At 51.0% G+C, this 24,458-nt stretch overlaps 1 protein-coding gene across 1 annotated transcript; it reads left to right on the plus strand.

Annotated features, from left to right (window-relative positions):
* The first annotated feature begins 5,595 nt into the window (after positions 1 to 5,595).
* On the plus strand, positions 5,596 to 23,788 carry NEURL1B (neuralized E3 ubiquitin protein ligase 1B). The gene is made up of 4 exons (XM_002816200.5): positions 5,596 to 6,148; positions 19,183 to 19,902; positions 21,935 to 22,060; positions 22,443 to 23,788. The coding sequence occupies exons 1-4, from the start codon at positions 5,896 to 5,898 to the stop codon at positions 22,685 to 22,687; spliced, it is 1,344 nt and encodes a 447-aa protein (XP_002816246.2). The 5' UTR covers positions 5,596 to 5,895; the 3' UTR covers positions 22,688 to 23,788.
* The last annotated feature ends 670 nt before the right edge of the window (positions 23,789 to 24,458 follow it).

Consider the following 24,458-nt stretch of genomic DNA (forward strand, 5'->3'; position numbering starts at 1 on the left):
CGGGGGAAAAAGCACGGGCTTGAGGTCAGACAGGCTGGGGTCACATCTCAACGCTGCCCCCTTGCAGCTTCAGGGAAGTGTCTTTGCTGCCTAGAGCCTTGTTTTCTCCTGGAAAAATGGAGACACCAATCCTGTAGGTGAAGCTTTGTTTTAAGAATTAGCTGGTATCATGTGTCAAAAAAAATCCACCACAGCCACGGTACATCATGAGTGCACAGCCCACAGTTCTCATGTGGGATCAGGACTGGGACAATGAAAAATGCAGAGACAGGGCGCAAAAGTTGGGAGAGGCAGCAGGTGGGGGGGGGGTAGATTTTTCTCCTCTTTTCTGAACTTTCTATGATGTGACTGTTCTGTTTGTTGCAGCAATTTAAATGATAAAGTTCAGGTTTGCCATTGACATCTCCAAACTAGGATGATCCGCAGGGCCCTTGGAGTCCACCCTCCACATTTTTCTGTTTCTTATAGGAACCACTTTCCCTGAACCCAGATAAAAGCAGCTGCTGTTGTACTATTTGAGATTGCTTATTGTTTTTATTTTATTTTAAGCATCTTCAATTTGTGTAAATAACACATCCTCTTAGAAACTTTTTAACTCTAGTTTTCTTTATCTCACGTCAGAGCTCTGGTCTTGGGGAGGAAAAAAATAAGACTGTTTATCTCTTATTCCCTGAAGGAAGTCAGATCATATAATCAAGATTAAACAAATATGTAAACTTCGCTGGTTACTTGGCCGCATTTTATCCTAACATATAGCTGGTTTTGCAGGAAGCTTCCCCTATAGTAACAAGGCAGTACTTCTCTCCACCCCAGTATTCATTTAAATTGCAGGCCGCTCTTAAAGAACATCTCTTGAGATTCCCAAGCCCTTCTGTAAAGAAACTCTCTGACTGAGAGATGAAGTTGGAAAACAACAGTGATGGGGAGGGGAGATAAAAATAATCAAATAAGGGTGGCCATGGACGCTGGTGCTCAGAAGGGCTTTTGCTATGTGGTCATATTTAATGTTTCCTGGAGGATTTGCCAGCTGGAGGGGGCCTTGGCCTGCCGGGCACTGAGGGAAGCTGCACCAGGAGCTGAGTGTCTTGCACAAGGCCACCGTGAGCGGGGACAGCACAGGCTTCTGCTGTCCCTGAGCTATCTCTGCCAATGGTCTGCACCCGGGTGCTGTTTCCCCTGCTCATTTGGGATTTGTCCATTCCTCTTAACCTCGTGGTTCTAGAGATGGCCCACATCTAGAGATGGCCACAGTCCATCTAGAGATGGACACAGCGTATGTCCACCCTCCTTGCTGCCCTGGAGGCCCCTCCCTGACAGGCAGTGCGGGTGTGGCCGTGGCCCTGCTTTGCCAAAGGCCCTGTAGTGGCTCCCTCTTGCCCGTGCAGTGCGGTCTGAGCCTCTTGGGCTGGCATTCAGGGCCTTCCCATCTGGTTCTTGTGATGTCTGCAGCACCCTCCCCCTCACCTCTGCAAGGCAGTGACTGCCCAACCTGGCACACCCTCTGCCACACCTACCGTATCACTTTACCCTCCCCCCCAAATTCCAGCCTCCCCCTGCCTCTGCCCCTACCGTTCCCCTCTGCTCCCTCTCCTCCCTCAAGACCTGGCTCAGTGGGCATCCCACTATTCCCAGCCCCTAACTGAGTCCAGGGCCTCCTCCAGGCCCCTAGTCCCCCTGGTGCCATCGCCTGAGATGGTCTTTATCACGCCTGTTGTCATTGGGCATTCAGCTGTGTGTCTGCTTGACCTGGAGAGACTCAGATCTCCATGAAGGCAGGATGTGTGTGATCTGCAGAAAGAATAACTGGATGAAGAAATGAATGAGCAGTGGAATGAACATTTTGTCTGCTGCCTGTGCCAGTCCAGTGACTGGCAATTCTGCCCAGGAGTGAAGGAGGTCAACAGGCAGCCTCTTGCCTCCCTCTCCTACCTTAGGGGTCTATGGCCCAGCCCTTCTATCCATCTTGTGTTGGTTTCTAAAAGGCAGAGAGACTATGATAAAATGGTAACAAACAAACAACAATAACAACAACAACAAACAGAGCTGGGATCACACACACCTGGCTTCAATCCCTGGTTTCATCTCTGCCCTTAACTAAACCAGCTGTGTGACTTTGGGCAAGTGACTGAATCTCTCTGAAACTCCATTTCTTCATCCATACTGGGGATGGATAACAGCAGTCCTTACCTCATAGAGACACTATGAGGATTAAATGATGAAATGCATGGCACATGACCAGCCCAGAGTAAGTGTCTGAATGTGCGGTGATTCTATCAGTTAGGACATTGTTGGTTGCTGGTATCAGAAACCCAGCTCAACCTGGCTTAGAGCAGAAGAGGGTGCCCCTAGCCAAAAAGTCTGCAGTCATCTGATTGGCCACCCTAGTCTCTAGAGTTGGAGTGAGGTCGATCCACTAGCTGGCGGAAAGCAAGATCTCCCAAGGAAAACTGGAGCATAGTAGCCAGAAAAAGAGGGATGGATACTGGGCAGGCAGAAACAGCAGGTGCCCTCATGACTAACTGTGGTGGGAGGTGTAGAAAGGTGGAGGCCTTCACCACGGCCCAACGCTGAGGGAGGTGGTGCTCAGCCACCCCTCATGGGCCTTACCCTTCTTCCATGAAAATGACCTCCATATTCTGCCTCCCTGCATCAGGGGAGGCCTGGCGAGAAGAGCCCAAGAAAGGGTTTTCTGCCCTGACCCTGACTGACCTTGAGCTTGGGCAGACCCCTCTCCCTCTGTTGGCCCATTTTCCCATCTGTAAAATGGGCTTGTTGGAGGAGATGATCCCTGAGGTCTGCTCAAGCTCTAACTGTAACACAGGCAGCAACTGGTGTTTATCAAGCCTGGTGTGTGCTGAGCCCAGGGAAACCAAAGACGGCATGGACAAGCCCCTGCCCTCCAGGATCTACTACTGGCATCTCCCTACCCTGTCCTTACCACCACTCTGCTTCCCATTCAAGTGTCTGTTATAGAACCAAAAGGCCAGCTGGGCATGGTGGCTCATTCCTGTAATCCCAGCACTTTGGGAGGCCGAGGTGGGCGGATCACTTGAGGTCAGGAGTTCAAGACCAGCCTGGCCAACATGGTGAAACCCTGTCTCTACTAAAAAAAAAAAAAAAAAAAAAATTAGCCAAGCATGGTTGTGCACACCTGCAATCCCAGCAACTCAGGAGGCTGAGGCAGAAGAAGCGCTTAAACCCAAGAGGTGGAGGTTGCAGTGAGCTGAGATCATGCCATTGCACTCCAGCCTGGGCAACAGAGAAAGACTCCATTTCAAAAAAAAAAAAAAAAATGATGCAAAAGGCCTTTTTCAATTTGTTTTATCTATTGAATATAGTTGAAATGTCCAAAGCAAGTAGACTGAATGTTTTCTACTTTCCTACATAAAAATGAATGAAAACCTTCAAATCTCTACTACCTTCAAGACATATCCAGAATCTGACCCCTTCCCACCAGCTTTACTGGTACCTACCCCCGATAGGAGCCATCATGATCTCTGCCCTGGAATAATCCAGTAGCTTTGCTGGCCCCAGCACCCTTGCCCCCGCCTCCCAGCAGTCCACTCTGCACACAGTGGCCTGAGCACTCCTGCCATGTCTCTGCTCTAAACCTTCAATAAGGTCTCATCGCATTCAGAGTAAAATGGTTAAAGAAAAATCAAACAATAGGATCTCCCCACCCCCCACCCCAGCTCTGATCTCATTTCTACCCGCTTCCCTCCTTGCTCCCACCATTCCGGCTAACTGGCTTCCTTGTCATTTCTCAGTGACACCTCAGGGCCTTTGCACTTGCTATACCTCCTACCTGGAATGGTCTTCCCCCAACCACCTTCCCAGCTCATTTGCTTACCTCCTTCAGGTCTCTGCTCCAAAGCCACTCATCAGGGAGGCCCTTCCTCAAAGTCCTAAGAAAACACCTCTCTGCCCCGCCTCATTGGCTGAATTTTACTCTGTAATGCTTCCCTCCAGGAAGAGTATGTTTTTCATTGTCTGACTTTGCCCACTGGAACGTCAGCTCCATCAGAGCAACAGCCTTGTCTGTCTTGGTGATTGCTGTATTCCCAGTGCCTGGCATGGTGCCTGACACATACTAGACACTCGCTTCATATGTGTTAAGTGAAAGAATGACTGAAGCCCCTTATGTTCCTTTCTAATGTGGAATCTTGGCTTTTTTATTCCTTGTATTTTGTCTTCTGTGGGCCAGCGGCTTCTGTTTGGAGAGGGGCCTCCCAGCTTCCAGGCATGATTTCCTCCCCCCGTGACTGGGCCTTCCTTCTCCCAGGGCCTGGGGAGGGGAGCCATGTCTTGTTTGCTTCATCATTGCCTCTCCCTCTTCATTTTCCCCTGCCCTAGCTCCCATCAGGCTCAGTATTCATCGAACCCCCCACCTCCACTCTGTGGTGTGCCCGTGGCTGGGCGTGGGAGGAGTGGTCTTTCATTCCCGGGGTCGCCATTCTTCTCATTGTGTGCCTTGGGCGGCCTGTGGTTTGTGAGAATTTGCCATGAAAATTGTACTCAGCTGCTGTGCGAAGAGCAGCAGATTCATGTAGTAATCTCCCACCTTGCCACCTCCCGGGATCCCAGAGCTCCCCAGGAACTGCCCCTAGGATGGGAGGAGGAAAGGTAGGGGGAGAGGAAGACTCCCACTTGATATTGAGCCACCTGGCTTTGTGACCAGATCCTTTGAAAGACCACCCCGGGATTCCCCAGGTCCTTCAGAGCAGAATGTCTTTAGAAATGAACCCCAAAGGTGTCCGTTCTGGAAAAGCCAACGTTGCTCATAAGCAATGCCTTCATTTTCTGTGGCTAAGGGGAGGGGAAGTCCCTGAATCCTGGCTTGGATGTGCTTTGGAACCTCAGTAATATATATCATCAGTAATAATATCATATTATTAATGACTTGTTACACACACACACTGTGCCAGGTAGTACTCTAGGGATTTCATCCACATTCTCTTTCAGCAGCTGTGTGAGTGGAGTCATGTCAGGCAAAAAGACAAGCTAGAGAAGTGACAAGTCTGCCCCATACCTCCCACCTAGGAAGTGCCAGGAAGTGCCAGAGCTGGGATTCAGGCTGCCTTGGCCGTTTCTATTGCCTGACCTGTCTTAGCTTTTGAATAAAAGTAGGGGAGGTATTTGGATGATTTGCAGAGAAAAGCAGCCAAATACCTCCACTACTAACCCCAAGAATCCAGGGCTCTTTTGCTTTTGGAGGGACTCTGTGGCCCAGAGGTGGCTCCGGGAGGTCCTTGTAGATGTGCAGGGATTTGATGGGGATGGAGAAGTCATTTGGCCCCTGGCTGGCTGTCGTGGTAAGCTCTTGGTGTTGGCGCCTCTGACAGGGAAACAGCTCTAGTGCTTCACCACACACACTAAACCTTGGTTCGCTTATCTGTGGAATGGGTATGCTGACTGCTGTGGCAGAGATTAGGGCCGGTTAGGGCCGGTCTCCCTTTGGTCTAGCCTGGAACCTTCTTAAGTTTATCAATAACCAATCCAGTTAAAATGGAATTTCAAATGAAAATGATTGTTAAGTAAAGACCAATCGGGGCCCGCAGGAGTTCGGAGGAGGCCTAACCGTGCTGCCTGTGTCTTTCCGCAGACCCGAGCCCACCGGCGCGCCTCCTGGCCACCCGGCCGTGCTGCGGCCCCGGCCCCGAGCGGCGCCCGGTCCTGGGCGAGGCGCCGCGCTTCCACGCGCAGGCCAAAGGCAAGAACGTGCGGCTGGACGGCCACTCGCGCCGGGCCACGCGGCGCAACAGCTTCTGCAACGGCGTCACGTTCACGCAGCGGCCCATCCGGCTGTACGAGCAGGTGCGGCTGCGCCTGGTGGCCGTGCGCCCGGGCTGGAGCGGCGCGCTGCGCTTCGGCTTCACTGCGCACGATCCGTCGCTCATGAGCGCCCAGGACATCCCCAAGTACGCCTGCCCGGACCTGGTCACGCGGCCGGGCTACTGGGCCAAGGCACTGCCCGAGAACCTGGCGCTGCGCGACACGGTGCTGGCCTACTGGGCGGACCGCCACGGCCGCGTGTTCTACAGCGTGAACGACGGCGAGCCGGTGCTCTTCCACTGCGGCGTGGCCGTGGGCGGCCCGCTCTGGGCGCTCATTGACGTCTACGGCATCACCGACGAGGTGCAGCTTCTGGGTAGGTCGCAGGCGCGGCGCCCCCTGGGGACCTGGCCGCGGTGCCTTTGCGCGTGGGTGTGTGTTGCAGCCACAGTCACTTATGGAGAGCTCCTTTTGCCGGGCGTGGCACGAAGCGCTTTATGCCTTTTAACTAATTTATTTCTCACAACAACCTACCCTCTCATTTTACAGATGCGAAAACTGAGGCATAGAGAGGTTAAATTATTTGTGCTGCAAAGCCAGGATTGGAACCCACATGGCTTGAACCCATGCTCTGGCCCAGGTTCATTCACTCACTCATTCCTTCACTTCCTAGTTTATTTGTTCATTCATTCATTCACTCATTTACTCATTCGCACATGTATTCATTTGCTCACTCCTTCACCTATTCATTCACACACTTCCATTTGCTCATTTAGTCGTTCGTTCACCCATTCAGCGTCAAACTTAGGCTCCAATCACAAGCAGCCGTGGAGTACCTCCATGGCATGTGCAGAGACGAGTTAGGTGTGGCAAACCCTGGCCCCCATTAAGGGGCTTGAGGTGCTGGGGAGGCTGACAGGTGTGAGCCCGATTCTCACAGAGGAGGCAGCTGCTAATGCCCAAATCCTGATGGTGAGAATTCATGAGAGTAGAAGTTTGCTACCTGTATCTCAAGACCTTTTTTAAAAATTGAGGTAAAATTCACATAATAGAACAGCAGCCATTTTAAAGTGTACAACTGAGTGGCATATAGTTGTCAACCATCACCTCTATCTAGTTCTAAAACATGTCATCACCCCAGAGGGAAACCCTACCCATTCAGCAGCCACTCCCTATTCTCCCCTCGCTCCAGCCCCGGCAACCACTCATCTGCTTTCTGTTTGAGACCTTTGCTCTTGAACCTACAGATTGCGCCGGAACCAGCCCAGCCTCCACCTCTGCGGGAGTAAAGGGAGAGCAGGTTTGTCAGGGAATCTGGACACAGCTCTTGGTGTAGCTCATGTGCATCGTTGAAATGCATGGATCTAAAGGTTCGCAGGTGTTGACAGACTGATACACCTGTCCATAACCCCAGAGTTGATCCTTCTGAGTCAAACCTTCTCTTCTCCAGAGGTAGCCACTGTTCTGATTTTTCACCATAGGTTAGTTTTGCCTGTTTTTGAACTTCATGTGAATGGAATCGCACAGTATTTATCCATTGGTATCTGGCTTCTTTATGTCAGCATTGTATTCTTCAGATTCATCCACATTGTTTCTGTATCAGTAGTTTGTTCCTTTTCATTGCTAAGTATGCTAAGTAGTATCCCATGAACTGGATTACCAGAGTTTGTATATCTGAATGTTTGGGCTGTTTCTGGCTTTTCAGCCCTGCATCTTGTGGGAAAACCCTGGCCTGGGCTTCTTGATCCTCTACTTCATCCCCTTCATTACCCCACCATTGGGCAAGGAGGAAAGATTCATGCATCCAAGCTATGCCCCAACCCACAGAAGTAGGAAGACAGTGGAACATCTGAGTGGTCAAGAGCAGGATGTTGGATCACATAGACCTCTGTTCTAGGACCGACTCTCCACTTGCCAGCTGTGTGGCCTTGGCCAGGTAACTGAAACTTTCTGTGCCTCAGATTTTTTTTCATCTGCAAAATGGGCACAAGATAGCACCCACCTCATGGGATTGTTGATAAGGTTACATGAGATGATGTCTGAAAGGGATGCAGCACAGTTCCTGACACAGAGAAGGCACTCAAGAAATAACAGCTAAGAAATAAGAAGCTCTGCCTATTTGCAGGTGAGCCGGAGCACGTGTCCAAATTCCAGGCTTAGACCAGATTGTGAAGAGCTACCCACCCTCCAAGCTGGAGCCTACTTGGGCATTTTAACTGTGTCCCCTCATGCTCTTTTCCATGAAAGGCTTTGGTATTTCACCTCCAGGAGATGCAGGTTTCTGAAACTTCCTAGATTTCCCATCATCTCTTTTGGAGCTCTTTGTTCCTATCCAGCAGGGAAGCAATCCCACCTCATTCACCTGCTCATTTGCAGCCCATGTCTTTGAGTAACAGCCAAGAAATCACAGCCACTCCATAATCAGCTCAAGTGGATTCGGATTTTAAAAAAAATACAAATTGGAAGCAGCCTTTGATGACTTAATGAGACTGCATAAATCTGTAAGGTGAACTCTCCCCCCCACTCCATTTCCTTATTCAGCAAACCCTTATTGAACTCCTTACAACATTCTAGGAAGGGAGAGGTAGAGTCTGCTGGAACGTCACTGTGACGTGGCAGACATGAGCCTCAGCTTCCCTTATCTACAAGTCGTCCCTGAGCTGTGCTCATTGATGGAAAGTACCTGGCACAGGTGCCACAGGACAATGATCACAAAATTATTCTGTCCTTTTGTTTTTATCTGCCTCATATGATCTGCAGGAAACACAAACATATATAAAAGAGGAAAATGGTATTAGAAGGAATTTCATTCATGGGTGATGAGATAATGGGTGAATTTTACTTCCTTATATCTCTGAGTCACCTTTAAAAAATACATATATGTAAAGAGCTTGTATTGCTTTTACAGTCAGAAAAAGCAATAAGGTTATTGTCCTTTCTGAAGGTTATATGAGATAACAGAGGGGAAGTTTCTGACACGTGATTGAGGCTCAGTGAGTGTTTATTTTCTTCCCAGAGGAAAAGCAAGTTGTCATTGGTCACATCTGGGTAAAGGGATTATGAGTCACTTTTTTTTTCCAAAATAACAATGATTTATAATCAGGAAAAATGTTATAATAAAAATAAGCTAAGCAGTCATGATTTTGTATGGTTTAAGTACAGGAGACAAATACCCTGCTGTTTCCAGGACAGGATGAGGCACCACGAGAACATCAAAAATCCCACCCGAAATTTCCTGAAGGTGGTGTCCAAGGTACCTAATGGATACATAAAGAGAAAGCCAGTTTCTGTGCTATCCTGAGCACTCTAAACTCCTTTCCATCGCAAGAACAAGGGGCTGACATGGTTCCTTTAGAGCTTCTCAGTTGTAAATTCTAGAATTGAAAACCCCTGAGACCCCTTCATTCCTCCCTCACCACAATCAGGTCCCACTGGATAAAGCCTGAAAACCAACAAACGAAAGTAGCATCTGGGTAGGGTTGTCAAATCAAGCAAATAAAAATATAGGACACCCAGTTACATCTGAATTTCAGATAAACAAGGAAAAAAAATTTTTTTGACACAGGGTTTCACTCTTGTTGCTCAGGCTGGAGTGCAGTGGTGTGAACAGAGCTCACTGCAGCCTCGACCTCCTGGGCCTAAGGAATCCTCCTGCCTCAGCCTCCCGAGTAGCCAGGACCACAGGCTCATGCCTGGCTAATTAGGAAAAAATTTTAGTACAAGCGTATCCCATGCAATATTTGGGACATACTTATGCAAAAAAAAAATGTATTTATCAGAAATTCAAATGTGGCTAGGTGCGGTGGCTCACACCTGTAATCCCGGCACTTTGGGAGGCCGAGGCAGACGGATCACCTGAGGTCAGGAGTTCGAGACCAGCCTGGCCAACATGGTGAAACCCCGTCTCTACTAAAAATACAAAAAATTAGCCAGGCGTGGTGGCAGACACCTGTAATCCCAGCTACTTGGGAGGCTGAGGCAGAAGAATCGCTTGAACCCAGAAGGCAGAGGTTGCAGTGAGCCAAGATGGCACCATTGCACTCCAGCCTGGGTGCCAGAGCAAAACTCCATCTCAAAAAAAAAAAAAGTTATAAAAACATGTAACTGAGCATCCTGCATTTCATCTGGCAATCCTTGTCTAAGAAGCATCCACCCCATCTTGTGGGGCTGGGGTGTGTTTTATTTGCCCTCGAGCCAAAGTCTCAGAAATAAAAAAGGGCTTGTAGGCCTCACATATTTTTTTTTGCCTGGTGGAACTGTGAGCCCAGTCCAGTATCCTCCTGCACAGAGTCCAGCTGCAGCAGAGAGTGCTGCATCTATGGGGCCAGACCGTGGGGTGCCCTTTCTAGGTAAAGAATCCAGAGTCCCGAGAGGGAAAGTGACTAGCCTAGAACCACCAAGACGGTCAGTGGCACAGCCAGCCCTGAAGACTGCTGCGGCAGTATTTAGTTCGCATTGTGCTCACCTGGGGAGCTTTGACAATCCCACTTCCCAGGCTGCACCCAGACCGATTAAATCAGAACCTCTGGGGGTGGCACCCAGGTGTTAGGAGTTCTTAAGGGCCCCCAGGTGCTGCCAGGGTTGTGCTAACGATCCCCTTTGCATAGGTGTACATTGCCCCTTCCTTCCTCCCTCCCTGCTTGGGAACCTTGGGTGTCAAGTTCTTCGGACTCCTCTGTCCAGGGGATAGAATCATTGGGCCACGTAGACCCTGTCTCTTGCTTTGACTTTTTCGCTTCATCCCCAATCCCCACTCCTTTTCATGCCTTCTTCTGACCAGATAGGCACCACTCTGATTCATAACCCCACGAATGTATCTTTTGGAGTCTCGTTCTGTTGCCCAGGTTGGAGAGCTATGGTGCAATCTTGGCTCACTGCAACCTCTGCCTTCCGGGTTCAAGCGATTCTTCTGCCTCAGCCTCCCGAGTATCTGGGATTACAGGCACCTGCCACCATGCCTGGCTAATTTTTGTATTTTTAGTAAAGATGGGGTTTCTACTGGGTACCTGTTGGTCAGGTTGGTCTCGAACTCCTGACCTCAGGTGATCCGCCCGCCTCGGCCTCCAAAAGTGCTGGGATTACAGGCATGAGCCACCGTGCCCAGCCGAATGTATCTTTTAAAAATAGGTAGATTTGTTTTATATGCATATGTGGATGGTATTGTGCTAAGGATCTTATTCTGTTTTTCTTTTTCCACTCACCCTTCTTTAGGATCTATCTGTACTGTTGTATGCCTGTCTGGTTCCTTTCTCCCTCGTGGTCCCTGCCCATTGATGGACACCTGGATTACGACCAATCCCCCAAGCCACACACACAGACAGTACTGTAGGGTGCATTGTCTCAGGGCTGCTCTATGCTTGTTTAATGGTCTCTGGGTTACAGATCAGGAGGGGCGTGCGGGTCCCGGAGTGGGTCCATCCTGAGAGGCTTAGATTTCTCAAGATGCTCCTCAGGGCCAAAGAGAAGGGACTGAGTGCAGGAAAATTACTTTTCGCTGAATTTAGCAGTTCCTGGAGCCAGGAGAGGAAGCTTCTGCCAGGCCATGCGCTCCCTTCCCTCCCTTCTCCCTGTGGTTCCAGGAAGCATTTATCACAGGTGGAGTATCCCTTGTCAGAAATGCTTATGACCAGAAGCATTTCAGATTTTAGACGTTTTTGGATTTTGGAATATTTGTATTATAGTTAACATTTCAGCATCACTAATCTGATATCCGAAAATCACTGTTGATGATTCTAGATTAGTGTTTTTTCATGTTTTGTGCCAAAAACTTCCGAGTTTGTAGCATTTCACATTTCAGATTTTCAGATCGGGGATACTCAACTTATGTCTCTTTTCTATGGAAGCCCTTTCTGGAGGTCCTCGAGTTCAGGCCAGGCCCTGTGCTTTTTTGAGGCAGCCCTGCCCTTCTTCCTAGGCAGCTCCAGGGTAGTCAGTGTCAGCCCTGCCGTCCTTCCTCTGCCCAGTCGTGGGAAGCTGGTCAGATTGAACAAGCAGTGCCAGTCAGGGGTCATGGCATAGCAGACCATATTGTCAGAAATCTTTGGTTGCAAGGGACAGAAACTCAGTTCAGTCTCACTTAAGGAAAAAAAAAAAAAAAAAAGCATTAATGTCTCATGTGGCTGAAAATTCCTGGGAATGGTTGCCTTTAAGCCTGGCGCAATACAGGGACCCAAAGAACAGCACCTGGAATACTTCTCTGTCTTCATTTCTCATTTTGCCATCTTCTTTGGTGGCCTCATCTTCAGCTGGACTGTCCCTTTGGGGTGGAGGAAAGGCCACTAGCATTTCCAGTCTTGCATCCCATGAGCTTAACAAATCCAACAGAAGAGCTGCTTTCCTAGAAGGTCTGCCTATCGTCTCTAGATGTAGCCTCATGGATCTGGCCTGGGTCACACGCCTATCTCTGAACCCATCTCCATGGCCAGGGGGATAGGATGAAGTGATTGGCCAGGCTAAGGCCCCCCTCCCGACTCCTGAGGCAATGGGAGGTGGGGGTGGAGCAGTTCCCTCCAAAGAAAAGCTGGGTGCTGTTACCAGAAGAAGGAGAGTGGATGCCAGGCAGCCAGAAACAACAGCCCTGCATGGGCCTTGGAAAGGTGTCATTTGCCCGCTTGGAAGCACTGAGATCCCTTGTTAAAGATAGTTACTAGGCACTTACTCTGTGCCAGGCACAATGCTGAGAGCTTGACGTGGGTCATATCTTCTGTTCCTTACAAGAATCCTGTGAGGCAGGAAGCGCATTTGCAAACTCCACGTGGATAGAGAACTTGGCCAAGGTTACAAAACTGTTGGTGGTCCTAAAGTCAGAGTTTGTTCATTATTGTTATAAACAAAGTGTGTGATAAAGACTTGAACTTACAGAGCTAAATGCAGGGTTCGGAGGTCTGAGCGCACCATTCCAGTCTGCAGGAGAGGAAACTGAGGCCCAGAGAAAGGCAGGGACTTGCCCAAGGTCTCTCAGCTGGTCAGTGGCCACAGTTGGGGAAGGAGGTGTGGACCCAGGGGCTGTCTCGGTGAGGGGCCTGTCAGCACACCTTGGGCCGGGAGGAATGCTGCTGTGCTGCTGGCTTTAGGCAGAGCCCCAATGGGAGCCACGTGGCGTCATTAGCTTTGCGGTTAGTGTTCTTTTTTCCAAACAGACCAGGCCAGCACCCACCTCCTCACTCCAACATAAATCATTTGCATGGCAGGGTGTCCTGAAGGGTTGTCCTTTCCCAGTCTGGAGCGAGACTGCCACTGCATGGCCGCCAGCCTGTCCCACCAAGGGCTTCTGAAGGCTTGTTCTATGCAGGCACGGAGCTGGGTGCATCGTGATCCCACTGTTCTGCCCTCTTTAATCTTCCCCACAGGCCACTGAAATGGGACGAGGGTCCCCACTTTGCAAGTGGGGAAACTGAGGTCACAGCCAGAATTGGCCAGGGTCCAACAGAGGCCTGTGTCTGCAGTCCAGCCTTCTCTGGTTGGCAGAAGGGCATCTGGAAAAGCACGAGGTCAGTGGCCCACAGACCCGGCACCAAGGCCAATGTTTGCCATCTTCTTTCCTAGAACCCCAAGCCCTCTCCCTTGGTGCCCACTCCCTCGGCCTTCCCCCTGTGGCCGTGGATAAGGAGCTCTGCTCCTGTCCCCTCCTGCCTGCTCATGGACATGGTTCCAGTCATTTGTCCACTTCCTCTGCCTCCACTGAATCATCCCCATGAGCACATGGAAGAGCCCCAGTGGCATCCATCTTTTTAAAACACCCTCGATCAGCCCCCTCACCAGCCACAGTCCTGTCTCTCTACCCTCCCTCCCTCAGGGCAGGTCTTTCTTAAGTGCTGGTTATGCCACCCTCTCCTTTTCCCTCTTAAGCTGTGCCCTGAGGCGTGAGTCCCTGCCCATCACTGACCTTGAGCCTGTCAGACCCTGAGCCTACATCCTGGGCCCACTACCAGGCCCCTCGCTTTCAGCCCGGGTGACCTCTCCCCGCTGCGTGAATGTTGCTGCTTGTGGCTCCTGGGCCTTCCCGAGCTCCCGCCGTTCCTCCTGCTTTCCCGGCCACCCCTCGCGCTGCCTGTCGTCCCTATGTTGAAAGCCCCAGAGTTCTATCTTGGGCTCACTCTTTCCTTTTTACTTTCTTAAATTGTGTAATACAATATGCATATAGGAAGGCATCTAAGAACAACTGTAGCATTCAACAGATTGTCGTAAAACAAGCCTGTTTCTGTCTGCCCTCTTTCTCCAAGTCATCTGAGCCATCATTGGGCTTCACATCTAGGCTGTTGACTCCCAAACCCATCTTCCCAGCCCTGATGCCTCCCTTGAGCCCCAGGCCTCCCACCACCTATCCAGCCTCTCCTCCTACAGCTGAGGGGCATCCCACACTGAACATGCTCGGACACAATTCTTGAATCCCCCACCTCCTGCTCCTCAGCCAGCCCCATTGGCAGTAAGTAGCACCACCCACTTGGTTGGCCATTGGCAGTAAGTGACACCACCCCCTTGGTTGGCCATTGGCAGTAAGTGGCACCACCCCCTTGGTTGGCCATTGGCAGTAAGTGACACCACCCCCTTGGTTGGCCATTGGCAGTAAGTGACACCACCCCCTTGGTTGGCCATTGGCAGTAAGTGACACCACCCCCTTGGTTGGCCATTGGCAGTAAGTGGCAACACCCACTTGGTTGGCCAGTAACCCGGTGTCATTCTTGATTCCTCTTTTTCTTGCCTTGGATCCATTCTGTCAGCGAGTCTTGTCATTTCTGCCTCTAGTACATGGCCCGAGTCAGTCCCACAGAGACAGAGTGGTGATTGATGGATGGGTTTCTCTGTCCCCAGTTGTCCCTGTCTTCATTTTCATGTCTACACCAAGACGGTTTCATTTGAGACATACATTCTGCTTTACTTCCAGCCCAGATATATTGGACCTAAGAGAGAAAGGGGAGGGGAAAAAGGGAAGAGCTAGGCCCTGGAAGTGGCTTGGGAGAATGGGAGGTCAGGGGCCTGTCCCAGCCTCCTCGTACCTGCCTGGGGACTGCTGCTGTGTGTTGGTGCTCAGTGGGTATTCAACGCAGGGAGGCAGGGACATTAGGCCCATGGAGACTGAAACTCCAACTTTGGCCCGAGGCCAAGTCCAGGTGCTGGGCAGCTCTCAGAGCTGAACGAGAACAGCAGCATTGGGAGGCAGTATTGCTAGCCAGGGGCCTTGCTCTGGAGTCAAAGCCTGGGCTGGAATCCCATCTGTCACCCCCAGGCTATGTGACCTTCAGTAAGTCACTCCACCTCTCAGCGCCTCAGTGTTCTCCCACTGTGAAATGTGCCCATTTTACAGAGCTACATAAGATAGTGGTGAGGACTGAAGGAGACCATCAGTGTATGGAGCTGCGTCTAGTAGGCGCTCGAGAACGTGGTTATGTGTGGACTTGTTTCAGCCACGGGTAGAAGCTGGGCAGTCTCGACACGCTCCCTCGGTGCCTCTTGATGTTGCTGGATTTCTGCCTATAGCCGACTGGTTCTCCTTGGAAGAAATGCCCCTTTGAGCAGTGGATTCTGAAGTGTCTGGCGTAGGCCGGCACTGTGCTGTCTTGGACTGTCTCAATCAGGACCTATGCCCAAGAGGAACAAAGCTCCTTCCACAGAGAATAAGTGAGGCCATGCAACCTTTTCTGAGGGGCTGCCATGTGCCAGGTACCCAGCACAATGTCACATTCATTGTAACCCAGCCTTGTAGACACACCAAGCTTCCAGCACCTCAGCGCCTTCACATGTGCTGTTCTCTGTGCCTGGAGAACCTGCCCGGCCACCCATCCTTTATCTCCAGGTCGCAGCATGTTGATCAGTCAGGGAGGCCTTTTCTGGCCTTAGTCCCCCTTTATACACACTCAGAGAATCCCAGCTCTGTCACTCCCCAGCTGTGTGACCTCTTGGAGCCTCAGAGTTCCCCCAATGACACTTCCCCACATAGGACAGAGGCTCTTGGTGGCACTTGGCACAGTTTTCTGTAAGATGGCTTCATAGAGCCTTTATCTCCCACTTGAAAGGGAACTCCATGAGCACACGAGCCACGCCTGTGTGTTCACCTCTGTTCACCGAGCACACAGCAGCGCTGGGCCCACAATGAGTGCTCTATACATTTTTATGATCATAATTAATGTTTTGAGCACTTAGTGCCATGCTCTGTATTACCCTTCATGAAAGTAATTTCCATAACATGGGGATGTTTACCACTATCACTCTATCACTCCATGTTATGCTGAAGGAGCTGAGGCTCTGGGAGGTGAAATGGCATACCTAAGGTCACATAGCCAGGAAGAGCCAAAGCCAGGACTTGAACCTAAGTCCGCCTGTCTCCATAGGCCATAGGCCATTAATAAGGATGCTGCACTGATGGGCTCCTGTATGGAGCCACTGGGGGACAGGAGGAGGAGAGTTAGGGGTGGGGGAAGGAGCAGGGTGAGTAAGGCCAGCGCCTTTAGGGGCGGGCAACTGTGAGTGGGGCAGGGAGCCTGGGAAAAGTGCATTGCACCGAGACTTCCAGAAACACATACTTGTCTAAAATGCCTTTTCAAAAAAAGTGCTTGTTTATTCTACCTTTATTTATATGCCTTTTTTCTGATCATAAAAATCAATTTATGTTCATTAGAGAAAAAGAGAAAACTAGAAAACTGTAAGAAGCAAATTTCTACCCAGAGATAACCACTCACATTTTAATGTATTTCTATATTTTTCCTATGAATCCTATGCACACATTTTCCACAAAAGTAGAATCAAACCATGTGTTCAGTTTTGAATGTTTTGTTCATTTAATGTTATATCATAGGTATTTTTCCCATATTATTAAATATTAATTGAAAACTCAATTTTTTTAAATATTTTTTTCCATAAAAATTTGTAGCTGTATTAGTCTGTTCTTCCACTGCTATAAAGAACCACCTGAGACTGGATAATTTGTAAAAGAAAGAGGTTTAATTAGCTTATGGTTCCGCAGGCTGTACAGGAAGCACAGCTGGAGAAGCCTTAGGAAACTTACAATCATGGCAGAAGGCAAAGGGGAAGTAGGCACAGCTTACTCGGCCAGAGAGGGAGGAAGAATGTGAAGTTGGGGGGGGGGGTGCTACACTTTTCAACAACCAGATCTCGTGAGAACTCACTATCATGAGAACAGCAAGGGGGAAGTCCACCCCTATGATCCAATCACCTCCAACACTAGGGATTACAATTTGACATGAGATTTGGGCGGACACAAATCCAAACCGTATCAGTAGCATACAAGTTTATTGTAGGAAAACTAGATAATACAGAAAAATCTAAAGAAAAGTCCTTCATGATCTCACCCCAAGAGATAATTACTATTAATATTTTATGTCTCTCCAGCACTTGATTTCCTATGCACATAAATAAAATGATACAGACAAATGTAGACAAATGCACACATATGTACTTTTTTAAAGAAACAAATTGAAACCCCACTTCTTCCCTCGAGCTATGGGAAGCACCCTCGCTAAGGCAAAGCATACACACGCAGATGCCCAGAGCCCAAACAAGTAGCTGACCCCTTTTGCTGAGACCTTGAAAAGGGCCACCTCAGGTGCATCAAGAGAGATCAAACCACCTCAATACAAGGGCAAGCTTTAGCCCACTGTGGCCAGGCCAGAATTCAGGTCCTACTGCCCGATTTACTGGTTTCCCAAGTGCTATAAATCCAGTTTAAGTGAAAGGTGTCTGAGGGGGTGCATTTGGACCCACCGGGGCCTAGGGCATAGTTTGAAAAAGCATGTGCATTCTTATGATTTCATTTCATATTTGGAAAACTAAAGAGGAAATATTTTTCAAGACACTATAGAATGGTAACATTTAACAAAATCTTGGCTCAAAGTGGTCTGTTTAAAAAGTCTAAAACACTTACTTTCCTATTATGGTAAACAAAAATGTTTGTATCACTAAAAAACACCTTCACAATATTTTAATGACTCTTTCCTGATGTTGTTGTTATTTAGCATAGCAGTCTCTTCTAGACCTTAGTCGTTCCTTCCTTCATCCAATAAACTATTAATAGTAAAGGCTATTTGCCAAGCCCTGAGAACATGGTGGTGACCAGACTGACACAGACCCTGCCCTCAAGAGACTCATATTCCAGCTAGGGAGGCAGAAAATAAACAGGTAATCTACTAAAGTACGAATACCTGTATTACCCAAATGATAAACACTATTTTTGCTTTTTTACCTATGTCATATGAAGAACATTTTTTCAAATCACTAAAAATTACTTTAAAATATTTTCATAACTGTAACTTTTAAAGAACTTTCCCTTCGGCCGGGCGTGCTGACTCATGCCTATAATCCCAGCACTTTGGGAGGCCAAGGTGGGCAGATCACTTGAGGTCAGGAGTTCAGGACCAGCCTGGCAAACATGGCGAAACTCTGTCTCTACTAAAAATACAAAAATTAAGCCGGGCGTGTGGCAGGCACCTGTAATCCCAGCTACTCGGGAGGCTGAGGCAGGAGAATCACTTGAACCCAGGAGGCAGAGGTTGCAGTGAGCCGAGATCACGCCATTGCACTCCAGCCTGGGTGACAAGAGCGAAACTCTATCTCAAAAAAAAAAAAAAAAAAAAAAATTTCCCTTCATTTTGTTTTATTAAGTAACTCAATCTCCCGTAAACTTTTTTCTGTCAATGCTTAAACACCTATCCAGGCCCGGGCACTGTGCTCTGTGCTGTGAACACAACAGTGAGGACAGACCCAGGTCCTCCCTTCTTTGAGAGGCAGCATGTGTTGAAGAGCCCAGACTCTAGAGCCAGACAGCCTGGGTTCAACTCATGGGTTCAAGTCGGGACTTTGCCACTTAGTAGCCATGTGCCCTTGGTCATGTTCCCCAACCCCTCTGTGCCTCAGTTTGTGAGCTCAACAGCAGGCAGTAACTGTACATGCCTCACAGAGTGGTTGTGTAAATTAAATGAGGTAGCATGCGAAAGCTTAGAAGTGCCTGTTGCATAAGGCCAGGAGTACAGGTTTGCTCTTTTTATTGGAGCTAATGTTCTAGTTGGGGAGACGGACAATAAACGATTTTTAGATGCCCTTTTAATGATCGAAATATGGAAACCTCGGAAAGAGAGAGAAAAGGGGAAACGGTGGAGAGAAAAGGAGGGATGGAAGAAGAGAAAGAAGGAGGCAGGGGAAAAAAGGGCCTAATCTGCCGGTCCCAAAGGTAACAGCATGTCAGGGAAACCGAGGATGGTGCTTAGTGCAATTCTGTACTCCTGCGACTCACTACATTACAGATGGACAAAAGGAGAGTTCGAAGCCAGGGTGGGGTGGGGGCTGCTCGAGGCCCAGGTCGGTCGTGGAGGCCTGCAGGGGGCAGCGGGCGAGGAGGGGCTCGCGACCAGCCTCACGCGTCGCCTCTCCCCGACCATGTCCCTCCCTTTATCCGCACAGAGAGCGCCTTCGCCGACACGCTGACGCCCGCGCGCCTCAGCCAGGCCCGCTTCAGCGCCTGCCTGCCGCCCAGCAGCCACGACGCGGCCAACTTCGACAACAACGAGCTCGAGAACAACCAGGTGGTGGCCAAGCTGGGCCACCTGGCGCTGGGCCGCGCCTCGGGCCCACCGCCAGCCGACGCCGCGGCCGCCGCCATCCCGTGCGGGCCCCGTGAGCGCCCGCGGCCCGCGTCGTCGCCAGCGCTACTGGAGGCCGACCTGCGCTTCCACGCAACACGCGGGCCCGACGTGAGCCTGTCGGCCGACCGCAAAGTGGCCTGCGCGCCACGGCCCGACGGCGGCCGCACGCTGGTCTTCTCCGAGCGCCCGCTGCGGCCCGGCGAGAGCCTCTTTGTGGAGGTGGGCCGTCCGGGGCTGGCGGCGCCCGGCGTGCTGGCCTTCGGCATCACGTCGTGCGACCCGGGCGGGCTACGGCCCAACGAGCTGCCCGCCGACCCAGACGCGCTGCTCGACCGCAAGGAGTACTGGGTGGTCGCGCGCGCGGGTCCCGTGCCGAGCGGCGGCGACGCGCTCAGCTTCACGCTGCGGCCCGGCGGCGACGTGCTCCTGGGCGTCAACGGGCGTCCGCGCGGCCGCCTGCTGTGCGTCGACACCACGCAGGCGCTCTGGGCCTTCTTCGCCGTGCGCGGCGGCGTCGCGGGCCAGCTGCGTCTCCTCGGTGAGTCCCCGGCTCCGCGTGCGCGAGTCCCCGCCCCTCCCCAGTCCCGCGTCGTCTCGCCCTGCTGCGCTCCTCCCCGGCCCCGCCCCGCTCGCTAGGCGCTGCACCGCCCGAGGCCAGCCCGCGGTTCCCAACTTTAAGCGCCCGGCACGATCCACCCCGTCCAAAATTGCTGGACTCCACCCCAGAGTTCCCAATTCAGTGGGTCCACGGTGCGCCCCGAGAACGTGCATTTCCGACAAGTGCCCGGGGATGCTGACGTTGCGGCTCTCTGGACCACATTTTGTAAACCACCGACCTAGATAGGTCACCGGCTGATCTCCGAGCTTGGCAGGCTGTATCCCCTCGGTAAATGGTCGGTGCGATTTTTAGTTCCGTTGTTATGATATGTTACATTAGGGTGTTTTTAACATGTAATGCACAGTAAGTGTAGGGAAAAAATAAATTCGACTACACATGAAAGAGGAAATAAGAATAGTATCGTCCACAGAAAGTGGAATGGAGGCTTGAACCATCCTATTTTGAGATAATTTTTGCCTTCATTCATGCCACAAATAGGCAGGAGCAGCCATCAGCTGTGGGCCGGGCCCTGGGCACCAGGATAGGGCCAGCAGAGGACAGGACACACTCCATGCCGGTTAGGAGCTCACAGACACCCTAAAGGAGAGTTGCACGGTGTGACATCTGCTACAGCCGGGGGCTCCTCTCCCAGCTTGGTGGAGTAAAGGAGGTGTTCAGAGAAGGCTTCCCAGAGAGCCTGGCTCCAATTTCGTGGCTCAAAAAGTAGAGTCCAAGCAATAAGAAGCAGTCAGCAGCTCATATGTTCCCTCATTGAATTTTATCCTCCCTTTGACCCTATTGAAATCAGTATCATTATCCCCACCTACGGATAAGACAGCGAGCACAGAGAGATTAAATGACTGTCCCAGGCTCACATCGCTGATCAGCTTTGAAGATGCTGGACAAATCACAGATTCTCCTGAGCCTGTTTCCTTCTGTAGAAAGAGAGTGATACCTGCTTCATGGGGTTGTCATGAGGATGAAATCATGTGCATGTAATGCCTTGAGCGGGGCCGGACACAGCCCTGGGTTTAATCAGTGGTAACCAGTAACAACAGCAGCTGTTGCTGTCTTCATGAGAACAGAGGAGGAGCCGGGTGGCAGAGTGGTTATTTGGTCAGAGTGTTTTTTGGGGAGGGGGAAAGTTGTGTTGTTTTGTGTTTTTGAGGAACCGTCAGACATAGTCATCATTTCAGCCCGAGATGAAGTGCCCATTATCTGTCCATTCATCCTCAGGTAGGGCAAGGGAAGGGGCGTCTCTTCATCCTAAGAAATAAGCTGTTATTGTCTGAACCAATAGCAAGCTTGGGGAAGAAAACTCCTCCATGTTGAGCACTAGTAGTCAGGGATCTTTTTGCAAGTGGCAAAACCCCACTCAAAGTGCCCTAAGCAAAAAGGAAATGTCTGGGAGTATATTGGGTGAGTTCAGGAACAGCTGGATCTAGGTACTGGAAGGCTGTCAGCAGGATAGCACCTCTCTTTCCAACTCAAAGCTCTGCTTGCCTCTGTGTTGGCATCACTCTGAGGCAGGCCTTTGCCACAGCTTGGCTCTTCCAGCTCCAGGCTTCCTTCCCAATGAATGGAATGAGTTCCTTCTTTCCTAGTAGTTCTAGTAAAAGTTGCAGAATTGGGTCTCGGGCCTTACGGGGGTTATGTGCCCTTTCCTGAACCACCACTATTGCGACCAGGGAGTGGAAGTTCCTATTGGCCTGGCCCTTATCCTATGAGGGAGGGCACATTAGTATCCCAAAAGAACATCCCAGGGCTGTTTGTGGAAGAGAAGAGAGGCCTGGTAGACAAAGAACAGAGGCACCACACTTGGATACACTCTTCACTCCTCAGCAGAACCCTGGGAGATAGCTCTGGTCCTCTCATTAGACGGAAAAGCTAAGGTGCAAAGCAGTGACGCACCATGGACTAGCAGGGCAGGTCCAACCTCCCACTGCCCCTGATGGAATCTTTTGGGTCTCAGGTACCCTGCAGTGCAGCCCTGCGACCACGACTCCGTCAGGGTCCCTCAGCGGCTCCCAGGATGATAGCGATTCAGACATGACTTTCAGTGTCAACCAGTCCTCCTCGGCATCTGAGTCATCCCTGGGTAAGGAAATGCAAACCCTGGCAGGGGCAGGGGCTGGCGGCTGGCCTGGCTCCTCCGGCTGTGCCAGCGGCCTTCCAGGGGCTGAGCAGGGTGGCCGCCTTTCCCCAGCATCCTCTCCTTCCCTCAGCTGTGTGCTCAGCTGGAGGGAGAAGTGTCTAGATAAGGCATTCCAAAGGGTGATGATGGTGGCGTTTTATCTTGGTGTTTGGGAGTAGAAGAGTAGAGAAAGCTGCAAAACCTGCAAGGTGAACTCAAATTAGTATCTCCCCAAAGTGTTCTCCCACCGGTCCCACCAAGAAGCCCTGCATTCTCGGGGTTGCCCCAACAGAGCCCACCTGAGAGAGACATTGTTAACATTATGTCCTCTTCTCCCTTTCGGCAGTGACGGCCCCCAGCTCCCCACTGAGCCCCCCGGTGTCCCCCATGTTCTCCCCACCGGAGCCGGCAGGCATCAAGAATGGCGAGTGCACGGTGTGCTTCGATGGCGAGGTGGACACGGTCATCTACACGTGTGGACACATGTGCCTGTGCCACAGCTGCGGCCTGCGGCTCAAGCGGCAGGCCCGGGCCTGCTGCCCCATCTGCCGGCGGCCCATCAAGGACGTCATTAAGATCTACAGGCCATAGCCTAGCCCGCCCACGGGCCTTGGCCAGAGCAAGGTCACCTTTCTGAAGCCCCCCTGGGCTGGGCAACCACATGGCTGCCAGGGAGTCCAAGGGCAGCGGCCGTCTCTCCAGTGGTGGGCAAGGCGTGACAGTCGTGGAGCGAGGCCCGCGGGGCCTCAGCCCAGGCAGGGCTTGCTTCCGGCTCCAAAGTGCTTTGCCCCCAAAAGGCCGTCCCAAGAGCAAGCTCAGGAACTGCCTGGCAGATCACCCTGTCCCTTGGTGACCTTTCAACTGGGAAACAGCGTCCTCTGTCTGTGCAATGCTTCTTGCTGGGGTTGGGTTGAGTGTGAGAGAGGGGGAGGGGAGGGAGGGAGAACAGAGAGAATGTGTGTGAGAGAGAGAGAGAGAGAGAATGAACGTGTAGCGATTTTACCAGGGGTCCCGGCTCCGGGAGGAAATGTGGAATCCGGAGCCCCGACGTTGGCATGACTAGAAGTTGTTCACTTTCTGGGGATGGGACATAAGCTGGTTTTGAATGTATGAAGCTGACCCTAACAGAACTCCCTGGGGTGGTGTAGAAAAGAGATGCTCAGATTTTCTAAGGGGAGGCAAAAATAACTCATTGTTTACAGCTCCGAAGCGTGAACTCCTTGAGGGGTAGGTGGGCAGAGAACAATTCACTTCTTCATTTCTTACTGGGTCTTAGAGCTGGGTGTGATGGGCACCAAGGCCAAGCCCTCTGGGCTGTGTCATCTTTTCACCCCTTCACCCCCAGACTGTCTAATAATACACACATCATACCTTGTCTCCGTCTCTGGAGGCAAGTCTCTGTAATGCCCCTCCCCATCTCCAAGGAGAAGACCAGCAGTAGGTTCTGTTTTTCTCTGGAAGAGAAAGAATCCTAGAGGCAGGTGACCCACCTGGAGCTGGAAAGTCCACTCCACGACGCAGACAGCTCTCACCTTCCTGCGGTGGTCCCTGGACCTGGCATTCCCAGGGGACCTGCTGGCAGGAGGAGGAACGAGGGCTTTATAACTTTGGTTATAACTTTTGGTCTTTGTTCTGATTCTGAGTGTATCTTCCTCCGCTGGTTACTAAAGTGTTCACTGATAAGTATGTTAACTAATGATGGAGACAGTAACTAAAAATGCTGGCATTGGGATGCTCTCCCTTCCCAGACCTATCTGCTGGTATTTCCTGGGACCCTGGCCCTGCCCCACCCCCTCAGCCCTGCCCATCTCTGCAGACTCCCAGACCACACCCGGGCCGATGGGCTGGCCCAGGCCTGTCCCTCCGTTCCTGCCCCCAGTTCTGGGCTCCACCTCTGCCCTCTTCTGTGCTGTCCCATTAGGGAAGTCCTTTGGCCTGTCTTATTTTTCAGTTCCCAATTAGAAGTCTAGAACCTGCCAACTCCAAGAGTTCTTGGGAGGACCAGCACAACGTTCTAAAAAGCCTGGGACGCCTTACAAAAAGCAAGTATCAATTGTAGTACAATTCCTAATCTGTTCATATCCTGCTGAAGGAGGGAAGGAGGGAGAGGAAGGCAGGGGAGTTGATGCATTCATATAACAAACACTTGCTGGGTGTCTGGGTGCCCAGAGCAAAGCTGAGCCAGGCCCTCACCAGATCAAGCCCCATAGACCAGCTGGTGCCCATGCAATGCTGGCAGTTTGGGGCCTCCTGTTCCTCCTCTAGCTGGGAGTAGTCACTGTTGTCTGACCTGATTCCAACTTAAGGCCCCCACTCTCTTGCCCCATCAAGAATCCCTGATTATTTACTTTTCCCTAGAAAA

The sequence above is a fragment of the Pongo abelii genome, chromosome 4 (assembly GCF_028885655.2).
Source record: "Pongo abelii isolate AG06213 chromosome 4, NHGRI_mPonAbe1-v2.0_pri, whole genome shotgun sequence".
Classification (NCBI taxonomy): Eukaryota; Metazoa; Chordata; class Mammalia; order Primates; family Hominidae; genus Pongo; species Pongo abelii.